General features: G+C 37.5%; 1 protein-coding gene across 5 annotated transcripts in view; it reads left to right on the forward strand.

Moving 5' to 3' along the window:
* The window catches only part of NAXD (NAD(P)HX dehydratase), a 69,991-nt gene that overhangs the window by 39,497 nt on the left and 4,958 nt on the right, over window positions 1-25,536 (forward strand). For all 5 annotated transcript variants that reach the window (XM_020965148.2, XM_020965142.2, XM_020965143.2 and 2 more), the window contains 3 exons: window positions 7,460-7,510; window positions 7,601-7,705; window positions 8,771-8,891. In XM_020965148.2, the coding sequence (XP_020820807.1) occupies window positions 7,460-7,510; window positions 7,601-7,705; window positions 8,771-8,891 (277 nt within the window). The remainder of the gene's footprint in view (window positions 1-7,459; window positions 7,511-7,600; window positions 7,706-8,770; window positions 8,892-25,536) is intronic.

A 25,536-nucleotide genomic window follows, 5' to 3' on the forward strand; every position in this document is an offset into this window, starting at 1 on the left:
TTGTCTTGCAAAGCTTTCCACAGAGAAATAAAGTCTCTGATTTGAAAAACAGTTTAAGGAACTGTTTTTATTAATTGTATATACCATGATAACTGGAAGAGAACTTGGAGTATGTCACATCAGGAAAATGAGAGGTGTGTGTCTGGTTCAGACTAATTGTGATTATAAATCAGAACAGTAGATAAGATCATACATTATGTGCTGTTCAAAATTTTATTTTAAATAGCTGTTTTGTCACTTTCCAGTCTGCCTTTTTCCTGTAATGAATTGTTTTTCATCTTTGCCTTCCCAGACAGCCTAGATCCAACATAGTTTAATTATCACTAACAAACAATAACAACAAAAATAAAAGATCTACTGATGTTTTAATTGATTGAGATGAACTTAAATTTCTTTATTTAGCAGTTGTGGTATGACACATTCAGTATTAGACACATTCAGTATTGGCCCCATTCAGTGATCATTAATTTTGCAAGAAAAAAAGTACCTCAAGTTATGTGCTTTTTGCAAGTGTGAATACAGGTCATTGTATTCATGAATAATGCTGTGTTGCTTCAGCAATGAATGAATGGACAGAACATTAAAACTTGTAATCCTCATGTGCTGCTGCCACTCTGGTTGTCAAAACACAATCAATTTGTGTTCATGAAAATGCCCAGATCTGGGATGCTGTCAGAGAAGGATTTGCTGTTTCGACCTGGAGGTAGTGATAAGAAAGGAGACACAACATTCAGCCTGTGGATGTCGATTGAGAGAACAAGGAAGGAGGATTAGAGCTGTGAACAGATTGCCTGTGTGCTACAGAAGGAGGTGATGGTTCAATTCTGAAATAAGAAGCTGTGATAATAGAAGCCTCGGTGGTGGAACGAGTCGCTATTCATTTCTTTTTTAAAGGGGCTGAGAGAATAGGGAGTGATTAATGAGCCAGCAGTGGGTACATTCAGGATAAATAATTGGAGAGGCAATCAAATACAATTTAAAAGTAGCAGTGGATGACACGTTGTACAAATTAGAGGCACTGAAGATTCTACTGGTTTTGAAGGAATATGGAATTAGCATGGTGAGTATAAGTAGTTTGTCAGGTGGTGCCTTTCAGATGCTTTAAATTTTATCCACTTACTGAAAAATAGAATTTAATAATAGTTTAGAGGAGATGGATTCTGGTCTCATCGTGGGGTAGGGAGACAGAGGAAGAATTCTCACTGGGGAATTCCCATTTGTGAACAGTGTGGTTGCTTTTGCCAAGCATATCTTGAGTCTACATTGTTGTTTTCTTTCATCTAGTATTTGGCACTCTTGGGTTATTTGTTATCTGAAGGACTGGTTTTTCTAACTTTGGCAGATCGTGGGAAAAAATGAGTAGCAACCAAGAAACAAGTCACACTCTACCTTCTGTAAATAGAGTTGAGAAAGGCCTCTCTGTCAGGACCCCCAGTCAGGTGGTATTCCATACCCTAAGGAGTCTCTTAACTAGAATCGTGATTATTGAAAGATACTTTACCATAGTTCAGTTAGTCATTATGACAAATTACTGGGCCATCATTTGTTGACCCTGACCCCTTCATGTCCTTGTCAGCAGTAATCCTAGAATTAAGTAGACCAACCCTTGCAGAAGGATTTGGGAGAGACTGTATGTGTCAGTTATTGCTACATCTTGCTTTTCTTTTATTTATAGTAGCCCCAGAGTGTAAAGTATTAGGTGGTTGATGTAAAAATGGTGGGAACTTTGTGGGGAAGTGACCTCTCCATCTTAGAATTTTTACATAAGAAGAAAAGAAAGCCAGGCATAAATGAAATGCCTCCACCCTATATTTTAAGAGTAGGGGTTTTTTTTTCCCTGAAAGAAGTTAGGTAAGACTCTGTAGACTAAAATTCTACAGAAGAATTAGCCCAGGAGGGTTGGAAAGATCTTTTTAAAAATTCTAGAGACACAAAGAGAAACAAATCTGATATAGAAGATCCAGGGAGTTATCTGAAAAGATCTAAATGAGTGGTGGGAGAATTTACTGATTTTGAAATTATTTTTTAATTAAATTATCAATTATTAATTCATAAATAATTAAATTAAATATTATTAATTTTTAAAATATTTATTTGTTTATTTATAAGTTAAATTTTATTTTCAAATATCAGCCTTCCCTTCTCCAATTCTGCTGACTTCCTCCCTCCCCATTGAGAAAGCAAGAAAAACAAAGCCCTATTACAAACACGTGTAGTCATTATAGTCATTTTGTTTTAATCAGCCAAGATTCACCTTCTCACTCTCCCATTCTCAACCCCCCCCCGAGAATACAAGAAAAACAAAACCTATTACAAATATGATCATGGAGTCATTGGCTTCTGTTTGCTCCATTGTCATTTTCAAGGAGTTTGTGGCTTAGGCAAGGTTTTGTACATCTTGTGCCAAGCTGTTAATTCTCTCTAATGCTTTCCTCCATAACTCTCATTTCTTTTCCAGTTTTTTCCTCAAGCACTCTCATTCTATTTATGAAAACATTTTAACTCTTTTTTTTTTTAACCCTTACTTCATCTCTTCCAGGAATTCTAGTTGAGTTTGTACTCAGGCTGCATTTTTCTCTTAGACTTTCCTTGTAGATGTTTTGCTGTCATTTTCTTCTGGGATTGTGTTTTGAGTGTCCCTGTGACTATAATAGCTCATTATGTTGGGGTACTTTTTAATTTTTAAATTTACTTGTTTTTTTTTTTTAATTTGCCCATTCTTCTAGCCTACTTCCTTACTTTCAAACTTGATGTTAGGGTTAGACTCTGACGCTTCTGGAGGGAAGGCTTTATGCTGGTCCGGTTGCTGCTTTCTTGGGCTCTTGAATATTGTATCATTACAGGATCTCAGGGAAAGATTGGGGCCCTGCAAGTTTTTCAGCACTCCCAAAGTGGTCTGATTCAGGGTAGAATCTGATAGCTGGCCCCTTTGTCTGAGCTCTCCAAGTTCCTGACCTGGGTTGAAGTTGGTTCAGCCTTTGTCAGTTAGCTAGAAAGCTCTGTTAGCCCAGAGGGACTGAATTGGAAGCCAGTCTTTGGTCTTAGGATTGCTGCCCTGGTTAACCTCTCTAGGTTAGGTTAGATGCTGAAATTGAAACCCTGCTTTGTGCCGTACCGCTACTGCTGCTGGCTTCTGAATTTCTTTCTTTTTCCATACACAGCCCAGGGCCTTCTCACCTGCAAACACCACTCCCCTACCCAGGTCCTCTTTTGAGTGTGTCCTGTACCTGTGACCTGGAGCTGGGGAGAGGGTGGCAAAGCTGCCCCCTTGTCCATTACAGTGGCTGCGTATGTCTCTGAGACCTCCTCTTGCCCTGGTGCCCCTCTCCCTGGGGACTGCCATGTTCTGTACCCTGTGTACTCTTGTTCCTACCTATCGCTACTGTCTACAGCCCTCCCTATCTCTCTATGCCAAAGCTGAGCCGGACAAATGATCCGTGTGACTTTTTCCGGATTTCTCCATCAGGATTCAGTTTGGTTTGTTTTCTAGATCTGATTGGAGGAGTTTGTGAAGGAGAACTCACTGCCCTGCTTCCTATCACTCCGCCATCTTTCTTGGCTTCACCCCCTGCATCCATTTTTAAAGTATGTGTAGATAAAGATTTTTTTTTTAAACCAGGTAATGGAAGGTGAATGTAAAAACATGTCATCGTCTTATAAGAATAGTTTTAAGAACAAATTTTTGTCCCTAAAACAAATGAAACACATTTCCTTATTCTCAGTAGAGAAGTTTGGAATAGAGACTAAGCGTAAAGAATATTGTTTACTCTGTCAATTCAGCAAGTATTTATTAAGGGTCTGCTACTGACCTAGTGTGACCCAAAGACAAAATGAAAAATAGTCTCTGCCCTCATGGAAGTTATGTTCCTCTGAGAAGGGGAATACAGCAATTATTCAACAAGGATTTATTAAGCACTTAACTGTCTGCCAAGCGTCGAAGCAGATAAACATATCCATGATCATTTGAAGGGGAGAGAGAGAGTGCCAGCAACTAGAAAGGCTGGGAAAGACTTTTTGTTGGTGGTGTCATATGAGTTGAGCCTTGAAGGAAATTATGGATCTTAAGAGATAGAAGTGTGGAGTGAACGTATGCCAGGCATTGGGGGACAGCTAAACAGAGTTAAAAAGGAGAGAGATAAAGTGCTAACAATTTGGCTGCAATATTGAACGCAAAGGACTAAATAATGTGTAGTAATGGAGAGGTAAACTACTGCCAGATGGTGAAGGATTTGAAATGGCAAACAGGGAGTTTGTATTTTATCCTCGAGCAAACCTGCACAACCTGGCAGTAGGTAGGGGCAAAAATTAAAATAAGCCAAACTTCTTTGGGTCTCACATAGGTTTTTAGCAGCTCACTTTCCAAGTAAAGGTATAATTAATGATTAAATTAATGATTAAATTTTGCAAATAAACCATATTTTAAGGAAGGGAAATTTCAATTATTATCAATTAATTACACTTATTACTTAAGATTTTTATTTATCATAAAATTGCTCATCTTAGACTAGAGATAGACTGATGATGGTTGGTTGCCATGAGTCAAGTGACAGATAGGAGAGAATGGACAGAAAGGAGGCTACCCGAAATCCTTTGGCCTATGGGCTGTATGTTGTGCAGGCCTGTCCTAGAGGAAGCAGAGAACCTTTGAAAATTCTTGAATAGGAGAGTAGCTTATGCTTTAGAAATATCAATTGAGGGGGAGGGTGTAGCTAGGTGGTGCCATGGATAGAGCACCGGCCCTGAAGTCAAGAGGACCTAAGTTCAAATCCGGCCTCAGACCAAACACTTGACACTCACTAGCTGTGTGACCCTGGGCAAGTCACTTAATCCCAATTGCCCAAAATAATAATAATAATAATAATAATAATAATAATAATAATAATAAACAAGTATTAGGCTAAACTGTTGTCTGCTCTGAAGTTCTCAGTCTTAAATAAGCTAATAATTTCCCATATAAAAGCTAATTAGGCTCCCAGGAAACAAACTTGGAGGGCCCCTGTTGTGAGGGAGTAAGAAGGAGGCATAGGGTTTTTAAAATAGCAAAGTAGCTTTAAATTTTTTCTTTTTAAAAAAATTATTTATTTTTAGCATTCTTTTCTTTATAAATTTTGAGTTGTAATTTTTTCCCCTCCTCCCACCTCTTCTTCCACCCACTGAGAAGGCAAGCAATACGATATCAATTATACATGTGAAATCATGCAAAACATATTTCCATATTAGCCATATATTTTTTTAAAAAGAAAACTAAAGTGATAAAATTACATTCAGTTTGCACTCATCAGTTCTCTCTCTGGAGGTGGATAGTATTTTTTCATCATGAGTTCTTTGGAATTTGGAATGGCTTTGGAACAACTCCTGTGGAAAATAGAATAAGTTGATTGGGTAAGAATAAAAGGATTGTCATATAAGAAAGAAGGAAAGGGGGGCCAGCTAGGTGGTGCAGTGGATAGAGCACCAGCCCTGAAGTCAGAAGTACCTGAGTTCAAATCTGGCCTGAGACCAAATACTTGACACTTACTAGCTGTGTGACCCTGGGCAAGTCACTTAACCACACTTGCCTTAGGGGAAAAAAAAAAAGAAGGAAAGGAAACAACTATTTACCAAGCACATTCTGTGTGTTAGGCACTGTACTAAGTGCTTTTACAAATATTATCTCATTTAATCTTCATAACAACCTGGATGATAGGTGCTATCATTATTATTCCCATTTTACAGTTGAGGAAACTGAGGCAGACAGTGGTTAAGTGACTTACCCAGGTCACAAGCTAATAATAATAATATTAATAGTTAACATGTGTCCAATGCTCCATAATTCCATTTGGGGTTTTCTTGGCAAAGATAATGGAGTGGTTTGCTATTTCCTTCTCCAGTTTCTTTTACAGATAAAGAAACTGAGGCAAACAGGGTTAATTGATTTGCCAAGAGTCAGACAGCTAGTAAGTATCTGAAGCCATTGTTGAACTCAGGAAGATGAGTCTTCCTGATTCAAAGCCCACTGCTCTAGCACTGTGTTACCTAGTTGTCCTAACATTTATTAAGTACCTACTCTTTGCCAGGCATTGTGCCAAGTGCTTTTCAATTATTATCTCATTTGATCCTTACAACCCTGCCAGGTAGGTACTGTTCTCCTGATTTTACAGATGAGGAAACTGAAGGAAACAGAGGTTAAGTTACTTCTTCTGGATCCCATAACTAGTAAGTGTCTGAGGCCAGATTTGAACTCGGGTCTTCCTGACTCCAGCCCTAGCGTTCTATCCACCTGGTAACAGTGAAGACCCAGTTGATATTAGGTATCATATATTTTTAGTAAACCCAGTCAGTGTAGTTGAGTTAACTGTCCAGCAGTGTTTAGCAACATGGGAGTAAGAGATGGCATATATATGGAAGAGGCAACCCAATTTTGTACTGTGCTGTCCTGGGTCAAGCCTGCTAACGTGATGGCTGATATGGGGATTTGCCTGGGCTAACATCTCCCCCATATCCTTCCTTCTGAGGAGTATAATCTGCCTATTCTTCTCCCCCCCCTTTTTCTTGTATTTTTGCTTTCAATGCAGTGAATTATACTTCAGATAATTTTATTTCTCAGATATATTCCCTTTCTTTTCTAATTCTTGTTCATTTATCCAGGAAAAACTGCCTTCCCCTAATGCTTTCCTTCCCCCTCTCCCATGTTTTCATTCCCCTTGTGAATCAAAAAATGATTGAAATCTTGATGGAGAAGTATGAAAAATAGTACAAGTGATAGTGAGGAAAAGGAAAACTGTACATTTTGAATTAGAATTAGAAATAATAAAAAAGCACTGAGTCTTCATGAAAGTTTTCATCTACTTCCTTATCTTCCTCTAATTAAACATAGCTTTCCTTAGTAGCGCTGAGAATAAATTTTTAGAAAGACCGTTTTTTAAAAATTCTATTATTATTTTCTGCTTCAGTTATTTAGTGTTGCTAAGATATCATTTTGTGCCTTTATCACTGTAAACATATAGCATTTTAGCTACATTATGGGTTTAAATAGGCTTTCATAGGCATCATTTATAACCAGGCATTCTGAACTTTAAATAACTGATTTAAACATTTTCTTTTGTTAAGTTGATGGACTAACAATATTCACTTCAATACTGGCGCAGTCTTGGCTTGGAGCAGCAAACTTTCTTCTCCTCTTGAGAACAGTTAACTTCCACAGTTATTCTGTAATTTTTAATTAAACAAGTATATTAATTTTCACTTGCAAATGCTTTGGGTTTGAGGTTTAATCTGTGTGGACCATCCGGTTTATTGACCGTATGACTCTTATTTTTGGTTGAGAAGTTTTCAGCAGCAAGATGAAATTCCTTAACGTGGCTCTTTCATTTAAAAAGAAAATGCTAGGAAAAAAAAAAAAGAAAATGCTAAGTTTTCTTCTTGCTCCTTTGGAGAAGAAACATCATAAGTATCTTAACGTAAATTTCCTCTCTCCTAGGGCATTATAGAAAAATCCAAGGTCAGGGGTATTCCCGTGGTCATTGATGCTGTAAGTACCACTTTCCTTTGCTTTTCCTGTCCTGTGCTAAGGAACCCACTTAAATTCTGCCAGATAAACAGCTGTTATTGTTTTATACAGGATGGGTTGTGGCTCATTGCCCAGCAACCTTCCCTCATTCAAGGTTATCAGAGGGCAATTCTCACACCCAACTATATGGAGTTCAGCAGACTCTATGAAACCATGGTAAGTTCATTGACCAGAGAGAAGGCAGCAAGATATAGCAGACCCGGGTTTGAAGTCAATGCTGTCACTTGCTGCTCTTTAGCTGCAAGTTGAAAGGATTAGACCAGGTGATGTTGGAGGTCCTTTCTAGCTCTGTGATCCTTAATTACAAGATAGATTCTATTTTCATCTTTAAAGAAGAGAAATTTCATTTACAAACATCTTAATAGTAAGCTTTTTTATTCCTTTGTTCAGATCATGGACAGGATAAATCTTCACATTATGATTATTGTGATACTGTATACATTTTTAGCAGACTTTTATTTATTTAAAATTTTTATAATTAGAAAAAATTAGAAAAGAAAGGGAATATATTTGATTTTTATCTTCATTTTAAAATATATCCCTCCCTTCTTCCCTACTTGTTGAGCCATCCACTGTAGCAAAGACTAAGAAAAGAGAAGAAAAATCAGTTCAGCCGAACCAGCTAACACATCTACTAATTCTGACAGTCTGTGGGGTGGGGAACCTGTGGCCTCGAGGTCACACATGGCCTTCTAGGTCCTCAAGTGCGGCCTTTTGACTGAGTCCAAGCTTTACAGAACAAATCCTTTTTTTAAGAGGGCTACACTGCCTCACGGCTTTCAGACCTTCTCCTCTCCAGTCCATCCTCCACAGTTAATAAAGGAAGAAATAGGTATATGAGAATATATTTGCCTCCATTCTCAGTTTCTCCCAAGCTTACTATTTTTAAAAGCTTGTAATAATTCAAGATTAATTTTCTATGACAGTCTTGTGTTAGCTTTTTTCCCCTCATTTAAAACATTTTTTTCATTGAACAAGTATTTATTTCATCTCCCTCTCAATTATCCTCCCCCACTATAAAAGAACAATGAACCAAAAAAAATTCATAGTAAATAAAGCAAAACATTGACCTCATCCAAAAGTATGTCTTATTATGCATATTTAGTCTATCACCTCTTAGACCTCTCTGTTAGGTGGTGGGTAGCATTCTTCATTGGTCTTCTGGAATTGTGGTCATTGTACTAATCAGTTCTTTCATTTTTTTTCCCCTTTGTGTTGTAGTTTAGAACTTCAGTAGATAGTAATGATAATCATAGATGTGTGTTGAGACTCAGCCAAGCCTTAGGGAATCTGACGGTTGTTCAGAAAGGAGAGAAAGATATTATTTCGGATGGTGAAAAGGGTAAGTAATAAGTTTTTACTTAACTGTGACATGGCTCAATTTTTCTTATGTGTTACTGTTGGTCATTTTATATTTTAATCAAGCCATTTAACGATGAGCTTAAGACTATCTGTTCTTTTTGATTATATCACCATTCTCTAGAGGGATTTCCTTGCTTTTTAAAAAGAAATTATTTTAATTTTTAATTTTTTTAACATCCATTTTTTAAATTTTGAGTTCCAAATTCTCCCTCTCCCCAGCCCCTCCTTCACGCATTAAGAAGGCAAGCAATATGATACTCATTATATATGTGAAGTGAAGCAAAACATATTTCCATATTAGCCATGTTGCAAAGAACAAACAAGAAATATAAAGTGAAAAAAATATGCTCCAATCTGCACTCAGAGTTTACAAATTCTTTCTCTGCAGTAGATTCTTCATTATGAGTCCTTTGGAATTGTCATGGATGGTTGTATTGATAAAGTAGCCAAGTCTTTCACATTTGATTATTGATCTTCTGCTTCTGCTCACTGCATTTTGCATCAGTTCACATAAGTCTTCCCAGGCATTTCTAAAACTAGCCCTTTCATTGTTGTTATTATTTTTTTTTTTGGAGGCAGTCAGGGTCAAGTCACTTGCCCAGGTTCACACAGCTAGTAAGTGTCTGAGGCTGGATTTGAACTCAGGTCCTCCGGACTGAGGGGGCTGCTGCTTTATCCACTGCCCCGGCTAACTACCCTCTTTCATTATTTCTTACAGCACAATAGTATTCCATCTCTATCAATACCACAACTTGTTCAACAATTCTGCAATTGATGAACATTCCCTCAATTTCTAATTCTTTTCTACCACAAAAACAGCTGTTACAAATATTTTTGTACAAACAGGTGTTTTTCCCTTTTCTTTGATTTCTTTGAGATTTGTCATTTTTCTGTCACGTTAACCAATTTGATTACTTTAGAATTATTTCAATGTTCATTTTTCTAATTATTAGTGACTTAGAGCATTTTTTCATATAACTATTGATAGCTTTGATTTCTTCTTCTGAAAACTGCCTGTTCATATCCTTTGACCATTTATCAATTAGGGCATAGCTCTTATTGTTATAAACTTGGCTCAGTTCCCTATATAAGGGATATGAAGCCTGTATAACAGAAACTTGCTATAAATTTTTCTCTGCTTTCTACTTTTCCTTCTAATTTTGGCTACATTGGTTTTGTTTGTGCAAAACCTTTTTAATTTCATGTTATCAAAAAAAAATTTTTTTTTGCCTCCCATGACCTTCTCTATGTCTTGTTTGGTTATAAACTCTTCCCTTCACCACAAATCTGACAGGTAATTTTTTTTCCATGTTCCCTTAATTTGCTTCTAATATCACCCTTTATGTCTAAATGTGAGATGTGAGATATTGGTCTATGCCTACTTTCTGCCAGACTGCTTTACAGTTTTCCCTGCAGTTTTTGTGGAATAACGAGTTCTTTCCCCAAAAACTTAGATCTTTGGGTTTATCAAACACTAGATTACTATGGTCATTTACTTCTATATATTGTGTATCTAATTTATTCCACTGATCCACCACTGTATCTCTTAGCTCATATCAGATTGTTTTGATGGTTTCTACTTTATAATATAGTTTGAAATCTAGTATTTCTAAACTGCCTTCATTCACGTTTTTTCATTGATTCCTTTGATATTCTTGATCTTCCAGATGAATTTTGTTATTTTTTTTCTAGCTCTATAAAATAATTCTTTGGTAGTTTGATTGCCATGGCACTGAATGAGTAAATTAATATAGCTAGAATTGTCAGTTTTATCATATTGACTCTGTCTACCCATGAGCAATTAATACTTCTCTAGTTGTTTAGATGTCTTTATTTGTGTGAAAAGTGGTTTGGTTTTTTTTTTTGGTATTTGGGGTTAAGTGACTTGCCCAGGGTCACAGAGCTAGTAAGTGTTAAGTGTTTGGTCTGAGGCCGGATTTGAACTCAGGCACTCCTGACTTCAGGGCTGGTGCTCTATCCACTGTGCCACATAGCTGCCCCCTTGTGAAAAGTGTTTTATAATTGTGTTCATATAGTTCCTGGGTTTGTCTTGGCAGGTAGACTCCCAAACATTTTCTTCTGTCTGCAATTATTTTAAATGGAATTTCTCTTTCTGTTTCTTCTTGCTGGATTTTGTTGGTAGTATATAAAAATGCTGACATGTGTAGATTTATCTTATATCCTGCAACTTTGCTATAGTTGTTAATTATTTCAGCTACTTTTTTAGTTGATTCTCCAGGGTTCTCTAAATATACCATCATATCATCCATGGCAGAGTGATAGTTTTTTGTTTTTTTCGTTTTCGGTTTTGGTTTTTTTTTTTTCAAAAAGTGCTAGTTTTGTTTCCTTGTTGCTTATTCTTATTCCTTTAATTTCTTTTTTTGGTCATTGCTATAACTAGCATTTTTAATACAATATTGAATAATAGTACAGATAATGAACATCCTTGCTTTATCCCTGATCTTATTGGGAGGGCTTCTAGTTTATCCCCATTATAGATAATTCTTACTCTTGATTTTAGATAGATACTACTTATCATTTTAAGAAAAGCTCCATTTATTTGTATGTTCCCTAGTGATTTCAATAGGAATTGTCAAAAAATTTGTCAAAAACTTTTTCTGCATCTGCTGATATAATCATATGATTTTTATTTTAATTGACATGGTGAGTTATGCTTATAGTTTTCCTAATATTTAACCAGCCTTGCATTCCTGGTAAAAATCCCACCTGGTCATAGTATATGATCTTTGTGATATGTTGCTGAATACCTTGCCAGTATTTTATTTAAAATTTTTGGATCAGCATTCATTAGGGAAATTTTCTTTCTCTGTTTTGCTCCCCCTGGTTTAGGTATCAAAACTATATTTGTATCATAGACGTAATTTAGTAGAATCTTTTCTTACCTATTTTTTGGGATTTTTTTTAGGCAGTTGGGGTTAAGTGACTTGCCCAGGGTCACGTGGCTAATAAGTGTCAAGTGTTTGGTCTGAGGCTGGATTTGAACCCTGACTTCAGGGCCGGTGCTGTATCCACTGCACCACCTAGGTGCCCCTGTTACCTATTTTTTTCAAATAGTTTATAACAGTATTGGTATTAGTCGTTATTTAAATGTCTGATAGAATTTACCTATACATCTGTCTGGTAGTGGGGATTTTTTTCTCAGGGAGCCATGTACAGCTGAGAAAAAAGTATGTTCCTTTCTATTCCCATTCACTTTTTTCCAGGGATCTATCATATTTAACTTTTCTAAAATTCTATTCATCTCTTTAACTTCTTTCTTATTTATTTTATGGTTAGATTTATCTAGTTCTGAGAGGGGTAAATTGAGTTCCCCCACTAGTATAGTTTTATTGTCTATTTCCACCTATAATTCATATAATTTTTCCTTTAAGATTTTGGTTGCTGTGCCATTTGGTGCATATATGTTTAGTATTGCTATTACTTCATCGTCTTTTAGCAAAATGTAGTTTCCCTGATTATCTCTTTTAGTTAGGTCTGTTTTTGTTTTTGTTTTGTCTCTGATCATGATGACTACCCATGCCTTTTTCACTTCAACTGAAGCAGAAAATATTTAGCTTCAGCCCCTCATTTTAACTGAATCTCTTTGTGTTTTGAGTGTGTTTCCTGTAAGCCACATTGCTTTGCAATCCATTCTGCTGATTGTTTCTGTTTTATAGGTGAGTTCATCTGAAGGGGCTTTCCTTTTGAGGCATATTAGGGAAATTTCTTGGTTGGTCAAATCTAGTATTTTTATTTTTATTATATTTTATTATTTCTTTATTTAATAGCTGTATTATAATATAAATATATATTTGGCTATATATGGTTATATCTAAAATATATAATAATTCATTATTTCATTTATTAATTCTATTATTTTATGTTAAGTATTATATTTTATTAAATATATGTGTGTATATACACACACATATATAACCACTCACATATATATTGTTGATGGTTTTTTCTATTTTTTTTATGGCACTATTACTTTCCACCGACTTCTTCTTCCTCCACAATTAATTGCCCTTTATAACAAATAAGCATAGTCAGAACAAATCATCAACACGTCATCTCTGTCTGAAAACGTAGGCCCCATTCTGCTCATCTAGTCCATCGCCCCTTGGCTGAGAGGTGGCGGGAATGCATCACCATCAGTTGTCTGTTGACTGCATTGATTAGACTTCTGAAGACTCTCATTGTTGTTTTTCCTGCATGTTGTTGTGACCATCATGTAATTTGCTCCCTTAGCCGTACTTATGTCACCTGCATCATTTCATCTAAGTCTTCCTGAGTATCTCTTTGTTTGTCACACTTGTCAGTTTGTTTTATGGTGCAGTAAAATGCCTTTACATGCACAGATAACAGCTTTTTCCTCCATTCCCCAGTCAGTGGGATTCTACTCTGTCTCTAGTCCTTTGCTTAAATCGTCATTACTTTTTGCCATTCTTCCAGCAGAGAAGGGTAGATACTGGTAAGATTCTACAGGGGTGACTCAGACTTATTCCAGGCCCCACTTATTGTTAATACTATCAGTAAATTTCTACAGATAGCACATAGACAACTATTCTAGTTTTGTGACTCATGTATAAGCATTATTGATTCTTTTTTTTTAATATCTTTTGTTTTATCCCCATTATCTTCCTTTCCTTTGCACTATTCAAGTGTCAGATGCCAGAATGTTATGGAGCAGGAAACTGATAGAAGTCTTTTTATTCTGCACCCACCTGTATGTAAGTTGGTGAATGAAAATGAACAGTACTCCCTTTCTTTCATGTTGAATAAAACTTGATAAAAATGATTGTTCTGGACTTGGTCAGGGGTAGGGGAGGTGTGCTGCTGTCTCCATGTGCTAACACTTTTTCCCCTAAGTTGCCTGGCACAGACATGTTAGCTGGTCTCCAGAGGTACCCATTCCCCTGTCAGCTAAGGTGGCTTACCTTTCGAGCCTTTTGTTAAAAAAATAAAAAAGACATTGTCTACTAGAACATACAGACCCCCTTAGACAGTAAGAGGAAGTAGATGAGGAGGTTGGAAGACAGACCACAAGCTTGGCAGGGGAGTTTGATAGAGAAGTAGATGGCAGTCTTCAATTATCTGAATATTTGCTGAAGCCCTCTTTGCCAAAAGATTGAGGAAACGACAACAACAACAAATTCTGGAATGGATCTGATTCTCCCTAACAGGGAAGAACTGGTTGCTGAGATGGAAATGATGGGAAATATATTTGTTATAGAGGAGAAGAAAGCCGTGAATGTTGTTTGCCATGCATCCTTGATTTTGAAAAAGCACATTTCAAAGGGTTCAGAAGAAAGATGGGTAGAGGGGCGGCTAGGTGGCGCAGCGGATAGAATGCTAGCCCTGAAGTCAGGAGGACCTGAGTTCAAATGTGGCCTCAGACCAAACATTTGACACTTACTAGCTGTGTGACCTGGGCAAGTCACTTAACCCCAATTGCCTAAAAAAACCAAAAAACAAACAAACAAAAAAAGAAGGGTAGGATCTCATGGGCTGAAATGTTACAAGAGAAAGTTCTCATTGGTGACTCCCTCTTTGAGACCACTAATTTAGGAAGCATCCACCCATGCATCACCTCAGTCTCACCTCGACTCTCTCCAGACTGCTAACCTTCCTCTCCAGCTCTGTTCCACCTACCAGCGCCCCTGTTAGAATGTTGTCTTCCCCGAATTAGAATGTAAGCTCTTTGAGGGGAGGGACTATCTTATTTGTATTTGTATCTCCAGCTCTTAAGACTAGTCAATGCCTGACTTGTAGTAAACATTTAATAAATATTCTCTGTCTCTCTTTTCCCCTTTTTCTTGCCTGTCTTTTCCCTCCCTCCCTTTCCCCTTCCTTTCTTTTCTTTTCCTTCTCTTTCCTCCCCTCTTATCCCTCTCTTCTGTCTTCTCTCTCCTCTTTCCCTCCTCCCGTCTCCCTTTTCCTTTTCTTTTCCTCCCCTCTCTTCTCTCCTTCTTTTTCTCTCCTCTCCTCCCTCCCTCCTCTCCTTACCATTCCCTCTTCCTATCTGTCCCTCTACCTCTGTCTGTCAATTTTTTGGGGAAAAGAGGATCAGAGAAGGGATAGGACCTTTTCTTGGGGTGGATGGGATGAAAAGAGAATGACTTTTGTGCTGGAAAAGACAGGACAAAAATGACCAACAGGATTTATACCCAAGATAAGTACAGCGATATATAAGTGAATATATAGGAAAAGAAAATGTTAACACCTTATTTACAGCCTTTTTGTGTTAAGAGGGAGAGAGATGCACTCCCAAATCACCTAGGATATGATTGAGTTGTAGTATAACTGAGTTTGTGGTATATAGTAAGCTTTTTCAAAAAGGAGTTATACTATATTTGACATGCATTATGATTTGTCTCTAGCAAAAATATGTTAACCTCTCCCATTACGTGGAAATGAATTTAATTTTGATTTCTGGGGAAACTATAGAAAAGATCATTAAAGAAATGGTTAGTGACCTTCTAGAAAGGACAGCAGTGATTGTAAAGAGCTAACATGGCCCACTTAAGAACACGTCTTGCCATTTTTTCTAGGATTACTAAACTAGTAAATAAGCAGAATGGTTTAGATATAGTTCATCTAGATTTTAGCAATGATTTTGATAAAGTATTTCATACTATTATTTTAGAGAAGATAGATGTAGATTAAGATGATAATACAATTAGATTCAGTATTTCTTGGATGTACATTGTGTGGTATAACATTTTTATCAGTGACTTGGATAAAAGTTTTTTGTTGTTATTTGGGATTTTCTTGGCAAAGATACTGGAGTGGTTTGTCATTTCCTTCTCCAGATCATTTTACAGATGAGGAAACTGAGGCAAACAGGGTGAAGTGACTTGTGTAAGGTCACACAGCTAGTCTGAGGCTAGATTCGAACTCAGGAAGAAGAGTTTTCCTGACTCCAGGCCTAGCACTCTATGCGCTATGGTGCCGCCTAGCTACCTGGATAAAGGCATAGGTGGCTTGCTTTATCAGGTTTACAGATGACACAAGCCTGGGGGAAATAACTAACTCTCCTCAGACATCTCACTTGCCCGCTGTCTGCACTTATTTAGGACTTCTTTGACATCTCCACTCTGCCTCCACACTGGGTACCCCTCATCTTTGTTTTGTGCCTTGTCCTCCATTATTAGATTGTAAGCTCTTTGAGGGCAGATACTATCTTTTATGTATTTGTATCCCCCACACTTAGCACAGTGCCTGGAACATAGTGGGTGCTTAATGTTTAACTACTGACTGCTACTGAGTAATGCTACGTACAATCAGACTTGAACACTGGGCTGAACCTAATGCAGTGAAATTCAGAAGGGATAAAGGAAGCACCTTGAGGCCATGTTGTATGATTGGTTGGATGAGTTAGGCTTATTTAGCCTAGAGAAGAAGGCTCAGGGGAGTAAAGATCCAGTATTTGGAGGAAGGATTAGATCAGAGGTTCCCAAAGTGGGTGATACTGGCCCCTTGGGAGGGTGGTGGAAGGGGTGGGGTGGTAGACGCTTCAGATGCAATTGGGGGACATTGAATAAAAATAAGGGGGCGGTGGAAGCATAAGGAAAGAAGATAAAATTTTGAAAAACCATTAGTTCATGTTTCATCTGTTGCGTAACAGAGTTAAAGTCATAGTGATTACATTATTTTCCAAATAAACACACAAAATGCAAATTATAACCTATCAGTGGTCAAGTCTGCTGACAGGTCTTAATAAGCAAGTGTTGGCAGGCCAGCATGGGGCACATCATTAGGAAGTCCAGCATGCATCGGCAGGAATGTGTGTGTATAATGACTTGTTTACAATATGATACTATAACGTCACATGATGCAATATTGCATCATTAAAATTTCAATACAGGAAAAAAACTATAAATGTAAAATAAATGATTAAATTTGATATGTCATTTTAAAATAATATTTTTATGTAATTATATATATCATATTAGATGATGCAAATTTTTTTTTTAAAAAACTATTAAGGGGTTAAAGAAAGTAGATTTCCAGGGGGATGCTGAGTAAATTTTTTTTTTAAAGGGTAAGTTTGGGAACCTCCGGATTAGACTGTTGTTTGATCTGAGACAGCAGAAATAGGACCAGTGGCTGAAAGTTGAAAAGAGGTCAATTTAGGCTTGATATCAAGAAAAATTTCATAAGATTTAGAGCTTTCCAAAAGTGGAACAGGCTACCTGAGGCTCAACAGGTGCTTGGTTTTCCCTTCTTGGAGGTGTTCAAGCAGAATATGGACAACCACCCAATTGGTTCTTTCTCTTGTCCTCGCAAACAACACTCACCTCTAGTTTCTGACTGTGCTTTGGCCATCCTGAAGGCCTGTGATGCACTTCCTCCTTACCTCTGCCTTACAGCCCCTCTTTCCTTTGAGAAACAGCCGAAGCACCATCTTCTGATGGAAGCATTTTCTGGTTCTTCTCCCCTCCCAACTTTGTGTTCTCTACCCCAAACTATTTTGTGTATATTTGTGTGTATGTATACATATATGTATACATACATATATGTAAAAATAAAAATATACTGGTTTGCCATTTCCATAGATGGATGGATGGATGGATGTGTGTGTGTGCATGTGTCTATATACACATGCAGATATATGTATGTTTACACATACTTCAGTGGTTTTCTATTTACATACACACAGACACACACATGTCCTGGAGTGGTTTACCAATTCTCTATATATTTATGGAGCAGACTTCAGTTTTGCTTCAGTTCCTCATCTGTAAATATGAACTAGAGAAGGAAATGGCAAACCATTCCTTAATCTTTGCCAAGAAAACCCCAAAATGGGGTTACGAAGAGTTGGACACAGCTGAACAACTTCCTGACTTCAGGCCAGGTGGTTATGTACTTGGCTACCTAGCTCCTTGCAAACAGGGATTATTTTATTATTGTATCTTCAGAATTTAGCACGGTGCTTGGCACATAGTAGGTCCTTTATAAATACATTTTGATTGATTTATATGTTATCATGGGAGTTCATTTTAAACTAGATGGCCATAGTGAAGTCTCCTCCAACTCTGAAATTCTGTGATCTTGTGACATCAAATGTAGTAGTATATGTCTTCCCTCCAAATATATGTAGGTTTTAAAAAATTTATTCAGCTTATGTTTTCTTTTTGCTCTTGCCATACAAATGATATTCCAAGAAGCTTAAAATAAAGTACATTGTGGGGGCTGTGGATGAGAGGAAGGGGTAGAGCATCTTTTGTGATTTTTAACTTTCTTACAGAACAAAGAGAGAACAAAGCTATTTGCTTTTTGCTAGTTCTCATTTATGAATCAGAAAAGTGTTTATAAATGCACTTTTCCAAGCCAGTCACCTTGGGTGTGTAATGAAGAATGAAAGTAGTTCCACTATGGCAGTCTTGATTTTTTTTTTCCAATAAAGTTTATTAGTTTTAATCTCTTGAAAGATGAGGTGAGGGGGGTGGGGGGAGTCTTGGTGTCTGATCTAAGTCCCCTCTATTTCTAGATGTCTTCTGGTTCACATATTCATTTATGTATCCATTGATATTCTAAGGTCTCAAGTTGCAGGATGGCTTACTATTAACATTTAACTTTAAATAGAAAAATTATCTTCTCTCAGGGAAGGAATAAGTTCTCTTTTAAATATTCTGAAAGACTGCTTGCCTTTAAAAATTAACAGAGGAAATATTTACCTTAGTACAGACCTGCACAACTTAGCAGTAAGCAGGGGCCAAAATTAAAACAGGCTAAAACTTCTTTGGGCTGCAGATAGGTTAGACTAGAGACAGACTGAGAGTGGTTGGATGCCAAATTCCTTTGACAGGCCGGGTTGTATGTTGTGCAGGTCTGCCTTTGTAGAATCATTTTTGAATCAAGGTTCATGACATCATTGCAATACATTAAGATATATATAAAAAAAAGGCGTCCTAAAAATCTTAATGTCTTTTTAAGATAGAAACACCTTGTATAAGTCCACAATTAGGATTTGTTTAATAAACAATGACATGTAATGCACATTTGCCTTGAATAGGTAATGTATTATTAAAATCAAAATTGGATTTTAATCCTGGTCTGAGTTAACACTTCACAGAATTGATTTTAACACTTCATTATTCAAAACTATTCTAGTTTTTCTTTCTTTTTTTTTTAAACTAAATGGAATTATTTTTTCATTACTTGTGGGAGAGTCTCTTGTTTGAAATTGTCATTGAAATTATATTCATGTCCAAATCCTTTTGAAATTCACAAATTTGATTGAATTAATAAGTCAGTAAATTCAGTTTGGATTAGAAGCCATTGAGGATGAATTTTATTCTTTAGAATAAGGATGCAGTGAGAGTTTCAGAGCTTCATTAATCTTTAAAAACAGGATTTTACTCTTAAGGTTTTGTATGTTGGCATCTCCTGAGATGTGTCTCTAGTCTCAACTATTTCTAAAAGAAAATCAGAAATTGTAATTGTAGCCTTTTCCCTGGACAGTCACTCAGGGCTGAGAGCACAGATGGAGCCCAGTATTGTCACTCACCTTGTTTTACTTACAGATTATTCTTGTGACCTGTTCAATACTGCAATTTAAAATGGGAAGCATAATTCTTGACTCAGTTCACTTTCTACAGAGATCAGCGCTTGTCAGTCATTTTGTCCAAGCAGAGGCTGGATTAAAAAACGGGCCCTTGGGCCAACAACTCTGCCTCATGTACCTCTGCATAAGCCACTTCTACCTTTTGTTTCATGTCAGGTTCTCCCATGGTAGTTCCAGTCAACACAGATGAAAGGAAATGGGAGAAAACACATTCCTCCCAGATGAAGCCCCCTGGTTTAGTAGCTGCTTAAAACCGTGGCTGAAGGACTTTCTGTTTGGAGGAGTCCCTCCAAGAAGAACTGGGAGAGTACAGACAATAGGTTATAATTTAAGACAGTCTTGTAAGAGTAGGAGAAATTTGCCTCTTATTCTCTCCCAAACAGCCCAGATTTAGAACAATGCTATGCTTTAAAATGCTGCGACTTTCTAAAGAGCTTGTCCCATTTCTGTCATGTTTTAAGGCTGACAAAGGGTTCACCACACTCACCTGTTTCTATGATTTGTTATTTGACCCAATCATTTTTTAGGATTAGATTATTTAGTTTCCAATTATTTTTTAGTCTATCTTTCCATGGCCCTTTATTACATATTTTTATTGCATCATGATTTGAAAAGGATGCATTTAATATTTCTGCCTTTCTGCATTGGATTGTGAGGTTTTTATGCCCTAGTACATGGTCACTTTTTGTGTATGTGCCATGTACTGCAAAGAAGAAAGTATATTCCTTTCTATCCCCATTCAGTTTTCTCCAGAGGTCTGTCATACCGAATTTTTCTAATATTCTCTTCACCTCCTTAACTTCTTTCTTGTTTATTTTGTGGTTAGATTTATCTAGTACAGAGAGGGGGAGGTTGAGGTCCCCCACTAGTATAGTTTTGCTGTCTATTTCTTCCTGTAACTCCCTGAACTTCTCCTCTAAGAATTGGATGCTATACCATTTGGTGCATATATGTTTAGTAATGATATTACTTCATTGTCTATGGTGCCTTTTAGCAGGATGTAGTTTCCTTCCTTATCTCTTTTGATTAGATCTATTTTTGCTTTTGCTTTGTCTGAGATCAGGATTGCTACCCCTGCTTTTTTTACTTCAGCTGAAGCATAATATATTCTGCTCCAGCCTTTTACCTTTACCCTGTGTCACTCTTTTTCAAATGTGTTTCCTGTAAACAACATATTGTAGGATTATGGTTTTTAATCCATTCTGCAATCCGTTTCTGTTTTATGGGAGAGTTCATCCCATTCACATTCACAGTTATGATTACTGTGTCTTTTTCTCCATCCTTTTCCCCCCATTTATGCTTTTCTTTCTCCTTTCCCCCCCCTACTAGTGTTTTGCTTTTGACCACCGCCTCCTTCAGTCCTCCTCCCTTCTATTATCCCTTTCCCTTTTCTTCCCCTTTACCCTTACTGCTTCTTCCCTCCCTTCTATCCCCCCTCCCTTTTCTTTCCCCTTTTCCCTCCTACTGCCTATAGGGCAAGTTAGATTTCTATACCTGATTATATTATTCCCTTCTTGAGCCAAATCTGATGAGAGTAAGGTTCAAACAATGCTCACTCCCCTCCCTTCTTTCCCTCTGCTATAACAGGATTTTGTGTCTTTTCCTGTAATGTAATTTACCCTTGTCTGCCTCCTTTCTCAGTACATTTTCTTAGGTCAGATTAATCCATTTAACCCACCTGATTAGATTTTTTTTTATCATTACATCAAAGTCACCTAATATCCACCATCTTTATGTATACTCCTTTAACATGGTGTAATAACAATACAGTTCTCAAGAGTTGAAAGTGTCATCTTCCCTTGTAGGGATGTAAACAGTCCACCCTTATTAACAACACATTGTATCTTTCTGTCCTGTTTACCTTTTTATGTCTTTCTTGAATCTAGGACTTGAAAATCAAATTTTTTTGTTGAGCTCTGGTCTTTTTATCAGGAAGGTTTTTAAGTCCCCTATTTCATTGAATATCCATCTCCTCCCTTGAAAAATCATGCTCATTTTTTGTGGGGTAGTTGATCCTTGGCTGCAATCCAATCTCCTTTGCCGTATGGAATATCATGTTCCATGCCCTGTGGTCTTTTAATGTAGAAGCTGCAAGGTCCTGTGTAATCCTTACTGTAGTTCCATGATATTTAAATTGTTTCTTTCTGGCTGCTTGCAGAACCTTCTCTTTCATCTGGTAATTTTGGAATTTTGCTATTATATTCCTTGGCATTTTCAATTTGGGATCTCTTTCAGGTGATGAACGATGTATTCTTTCTATGGTTATTTTCCCTTCTGGTTATAGGACTTCCGGGCAGTTTTCCTTTATGATTTCCTGAAAGATACTGTCCAGGCTTTTTTTCATCATGATTTTCAGGTAGTCCGATAATTTTTAAATTGTCTCTCCTGAAACGATTTTCCAGGTCAGCTGTTTTACTGAGGAGGTATTTTTACGTTTTCATCTATTTTTTCCTTTTTTTTTTGTTTCTGTTTGACTGATTCTTGCTCTCTCATAGAGTCATTAGTTTCCATTTGTCCAATTCTAGTTTGTAACAGATTCTTTTCTTCTGTTAGTTTTTGTACTTCCTTCTTCAATTGGCAAATTGTGTTTTTTAGGGACTTGTTTTCTTCAGTGTATTTTTTTTTCCAATTGGCTAATTGTATTTTTTAAGGACTCTTCTACCTCTCTCATTTGACTTTTAAAATTCTTCTTCAGCTCTTCTAAGAAGGCTTTTGGGCTTCAGACCAGTTCATATTCCCTTTTGACGTTGCGATGTGGGTTTGTTGACAATGTTGTCCTCTTCAGAATTTCTGTCTTGATCTTCACTCTTCTCATAATATGAATCTATGGTACGTTTCTTTTTACTCATGCTGTTTCTTTATTCCCTGCCCTTTAAAGAGATTGAGCTCTCCTGCTGGGGCACAGAGGGTACTGACCCAAGCTTCTTGTGTTGGGAGCCTAGGTCTTGGTCACTGGCTTTGTGTGCTGGGGCCTCTTATGTTGGCAGTTGGAGGCTGTAGAGCTGTGGGTTGCCTGCTTTTCCTTTCCTTTAGCTTTCTTCAGCTCCTTTTGGACAGGTGCTGCAGGGTGTTTATCTGCCTGGGGCCCCTTGCAGTGCTGCCTCCCTCGTTTCTGCTAATGCACTGGGAGGTTCCTTTGCAGAGTGCTGAGGCACCTGGTGGTTTTCTGAACTGGTTTCCACCAGCTCCACCCCCCCCACTCCCCACCAAGGCACTCAGAGGTCCAGGTGTTGGTGTTTGCCTGCTCTACCACCTGGGCTTCAGAATCTCTTCCTGGTTGACAGTTGGAGGCTGTAGGGTTCTGACAGCTTACCTTGTGTTGGGTTGAAATCAGCAAAGCCGGGACTTCAGGAAGACTCTAGGTTGCTTTCTTCAGCTCCTTTCAGATGAATGCTGTGGGGTGCTTATCTGCCTGGGGCCCTTTGTACACGCTGCTTCCCTTATTTTTGCTGAAGCACTAGGAGATCCGTTTGCTGGGCTGCTGCACTGCTGCTCCCCGTCTTTCTTCTACTTCAGGTGTTCCAGGGTTTTTTCTGGGGCGATATTTTCTGGGTTTTCAGAGGTTGACAGAGGAGAGTGAGAGTGACTACCTTTTTACTCCACCGTCTTGGCTGCCAGAAGAGGAAAACCTGCACCACACTCACCAGTGTGAGACAGGTGGTGCATGTATTACTGAACTTGTTTTTAGTAAGCCTTCAAAGGGAAATGACTTGTCAGTGGTCACACAAGCAGAATTCACAATCAGGATCCCCTGACTGCTGGGTCCCTGGCTGCTTCCAAAATACTTATTTTGCACAGATAACTTCTGGGTTGGAGCTAAGCAGCATGCCTGGGACAACACTAATCACCAGCAGTCTGCTTCCACACTTTAAAGATGGCTTTGTTTTTCAGGGATCAAATGAGAGCAGCTGTGAGAATGCCCTTGGCAAAGTGGCAAGTTTTTTTTGTCAGTGTAGAAAACTTGCCCCAACCCTTCAAACGTCAAACTTAAGTCCTGGTTCTGCAGCTGCTAAAACAGTTAGCTGTTTTACCAGCTGCAGAACCAGGACTTAAGTGTTCAGGGTAGAATATCCCACCGGCATGAATCAGTTCATGTACTTCCCCCAGCACTTGACAATTTACAAGTTTTCCTTAATCAAGTTCTGGAGTCTATTCCCCAGCCAGAGAAGCAGTAGGAGTACATTGTTGTCTCAAAGAAAAATCACTTCAAAGACCCCTTGTTTCAATTAGGAAAATAGAAGTTGATTAAAGAAGCAATTAAAAGATAAACAGAGGAGGCAGGTAGAATAACCACTTTAATGTCAATACATCACCATCCTATTTTCATGGTCTCTCCTTTCTGTTCTATTTGGAAAAGAATAGTATTCCTCCAGCTAGTCTGAAAAGTTGACCTGAGTTCAAATCCAGCCTCAGATATTTACTAGCTGTATGACGCTGGGCAAGTCACCTAACACTGTTTGGCCCAGTTTCCTCAGCTGGAAAAGGAAATGGCAAAGCACTGCAGCCATCTTTGCCAAGAAAACCCCAAATGGGGTCACAGAGAGTCCGAAACAACTAGACTCAACAACATCATCATTCTAGAAAGCAACTTGAAACTAGCCCCTCAGGTGACAAAACTGCCCGTCTTTTGACCCAGCCATACCATATACCCCAAAGAGATCAAAAAAAGAGGAAAAAGATTCATGTACAAAAATATATGGAAGATGCTTTTTTGTGATGGCAAAGAATTAGAAACTAAGGGGAGAAGGATGTGCCCATCAGTTGGGGAATGGTTGAACAAATTATGGCATATAATTGCAGTGGGATACTATTGTGTTTTAAGAAATGATGAAGGGGATGGTTTCAGAGAGACCTGAGAAAACAGGTATGAATTGATACAGAGTGAAGTGAGCAGCACCAGAATAATTTATACAATAATAACAATATTACAAAGACAAATAATTTGGAAGTATTTAAGAATGCTGATCATTGTGATTATTCATCATGCTGGAGAACCCTTGATGAACCATGCTACTCACATTTTGACTGAGAGGTGATGGACTTAGAATACAACTTGAGACATATCTTTTGGACATGGCCAATATGGGAAATTGTTTTGCTTGATTCTTATTAACAGGTTTTTGTTTTGTTTTGGTTTTTTTCCCATTGGGAGAGAAAATAATTTTTGTGAATTGACAAAAAAATTTCCCTAGTCAGATGGTGAGTTAAGTCAAGAGATATAGCTAGAATAATTGTTTCAACATTCAAATCTTAAAGAATCCATGAAAACTCCCACTGGAATTACTTAGGAAATGCTTTAGTATATGCATATTTGAGTGCACAGAAATACCGTGTAGATTGCTTATCTATTTAGAATAATGGTGATTTATAGAAATGACCTTGTAGGTTATCCAGCCCAACTTCATTTTCCGATTGAGAAATTTGAAGCCTGGATAAGGTTATACAAAGCAGCCTTTCCAGAAGCAGAACTCATACTAACTGATTTCTCATCTGGTGGTTTTTCAGTCACACTAAGACATCTTCCTTTTGGCCTACTTTTTCTTCAGGGCTTCTTTGGGCAAGTTAAAGGGACACAGACTCAAATTTCACAGGGCAAGAATTTCTGTAGTCAGCATTAGGATTCTTAAGTGTGCTTTTTACTATATATTAGGGCCCAGTATCTAAAATTGTAGTGGAGGCTCATGGGAAGTTATGATTTTATGTATGTATGTATGTGTGTATATATGTACATATATGCACACACAGACACGACATATACGTATGTTGTCTTCAAATAAGAGCCAGCTATACTAGGGGTATTATTTCAGGACATCAGATTGTTACATTCCACTAAAAAAAAAAAAGTATGTGCGTAAGTATAAATAAGATTGTATAAATATTTAAAGTTACTGAATCAAAGACTTCTTTTTTTTCCAACTTTTTTCTGACAGTTGATAAATCTAAATGAGATGTGTATGCCTATGAAATATGAAGTAAGAATACACAAAATAAAATTTTTAATTCTTTTATTTAGAAACATGAAAGAAATATTAGACTTAAAACATGTTTT

Source organism: Phascolarctos cinereus, unplaced genomic scaffold, assembly GCF_003287225.1.
Source record: "Phascolarctos cinereus isolate Bilbo 61053 unplaced genomic scaffold, phaCin_HiC Scaffold_7;HRSCAF=346, whole genome shotgun sequence".
Classification (NCBI taxonomy): domain Eukaryota; kingdom Metazoa; phylum Chordata; class Mammalia; order Diprotodontia; family Phascolarctidae; genus Phascolarctos; species Phascolarctos cinereus.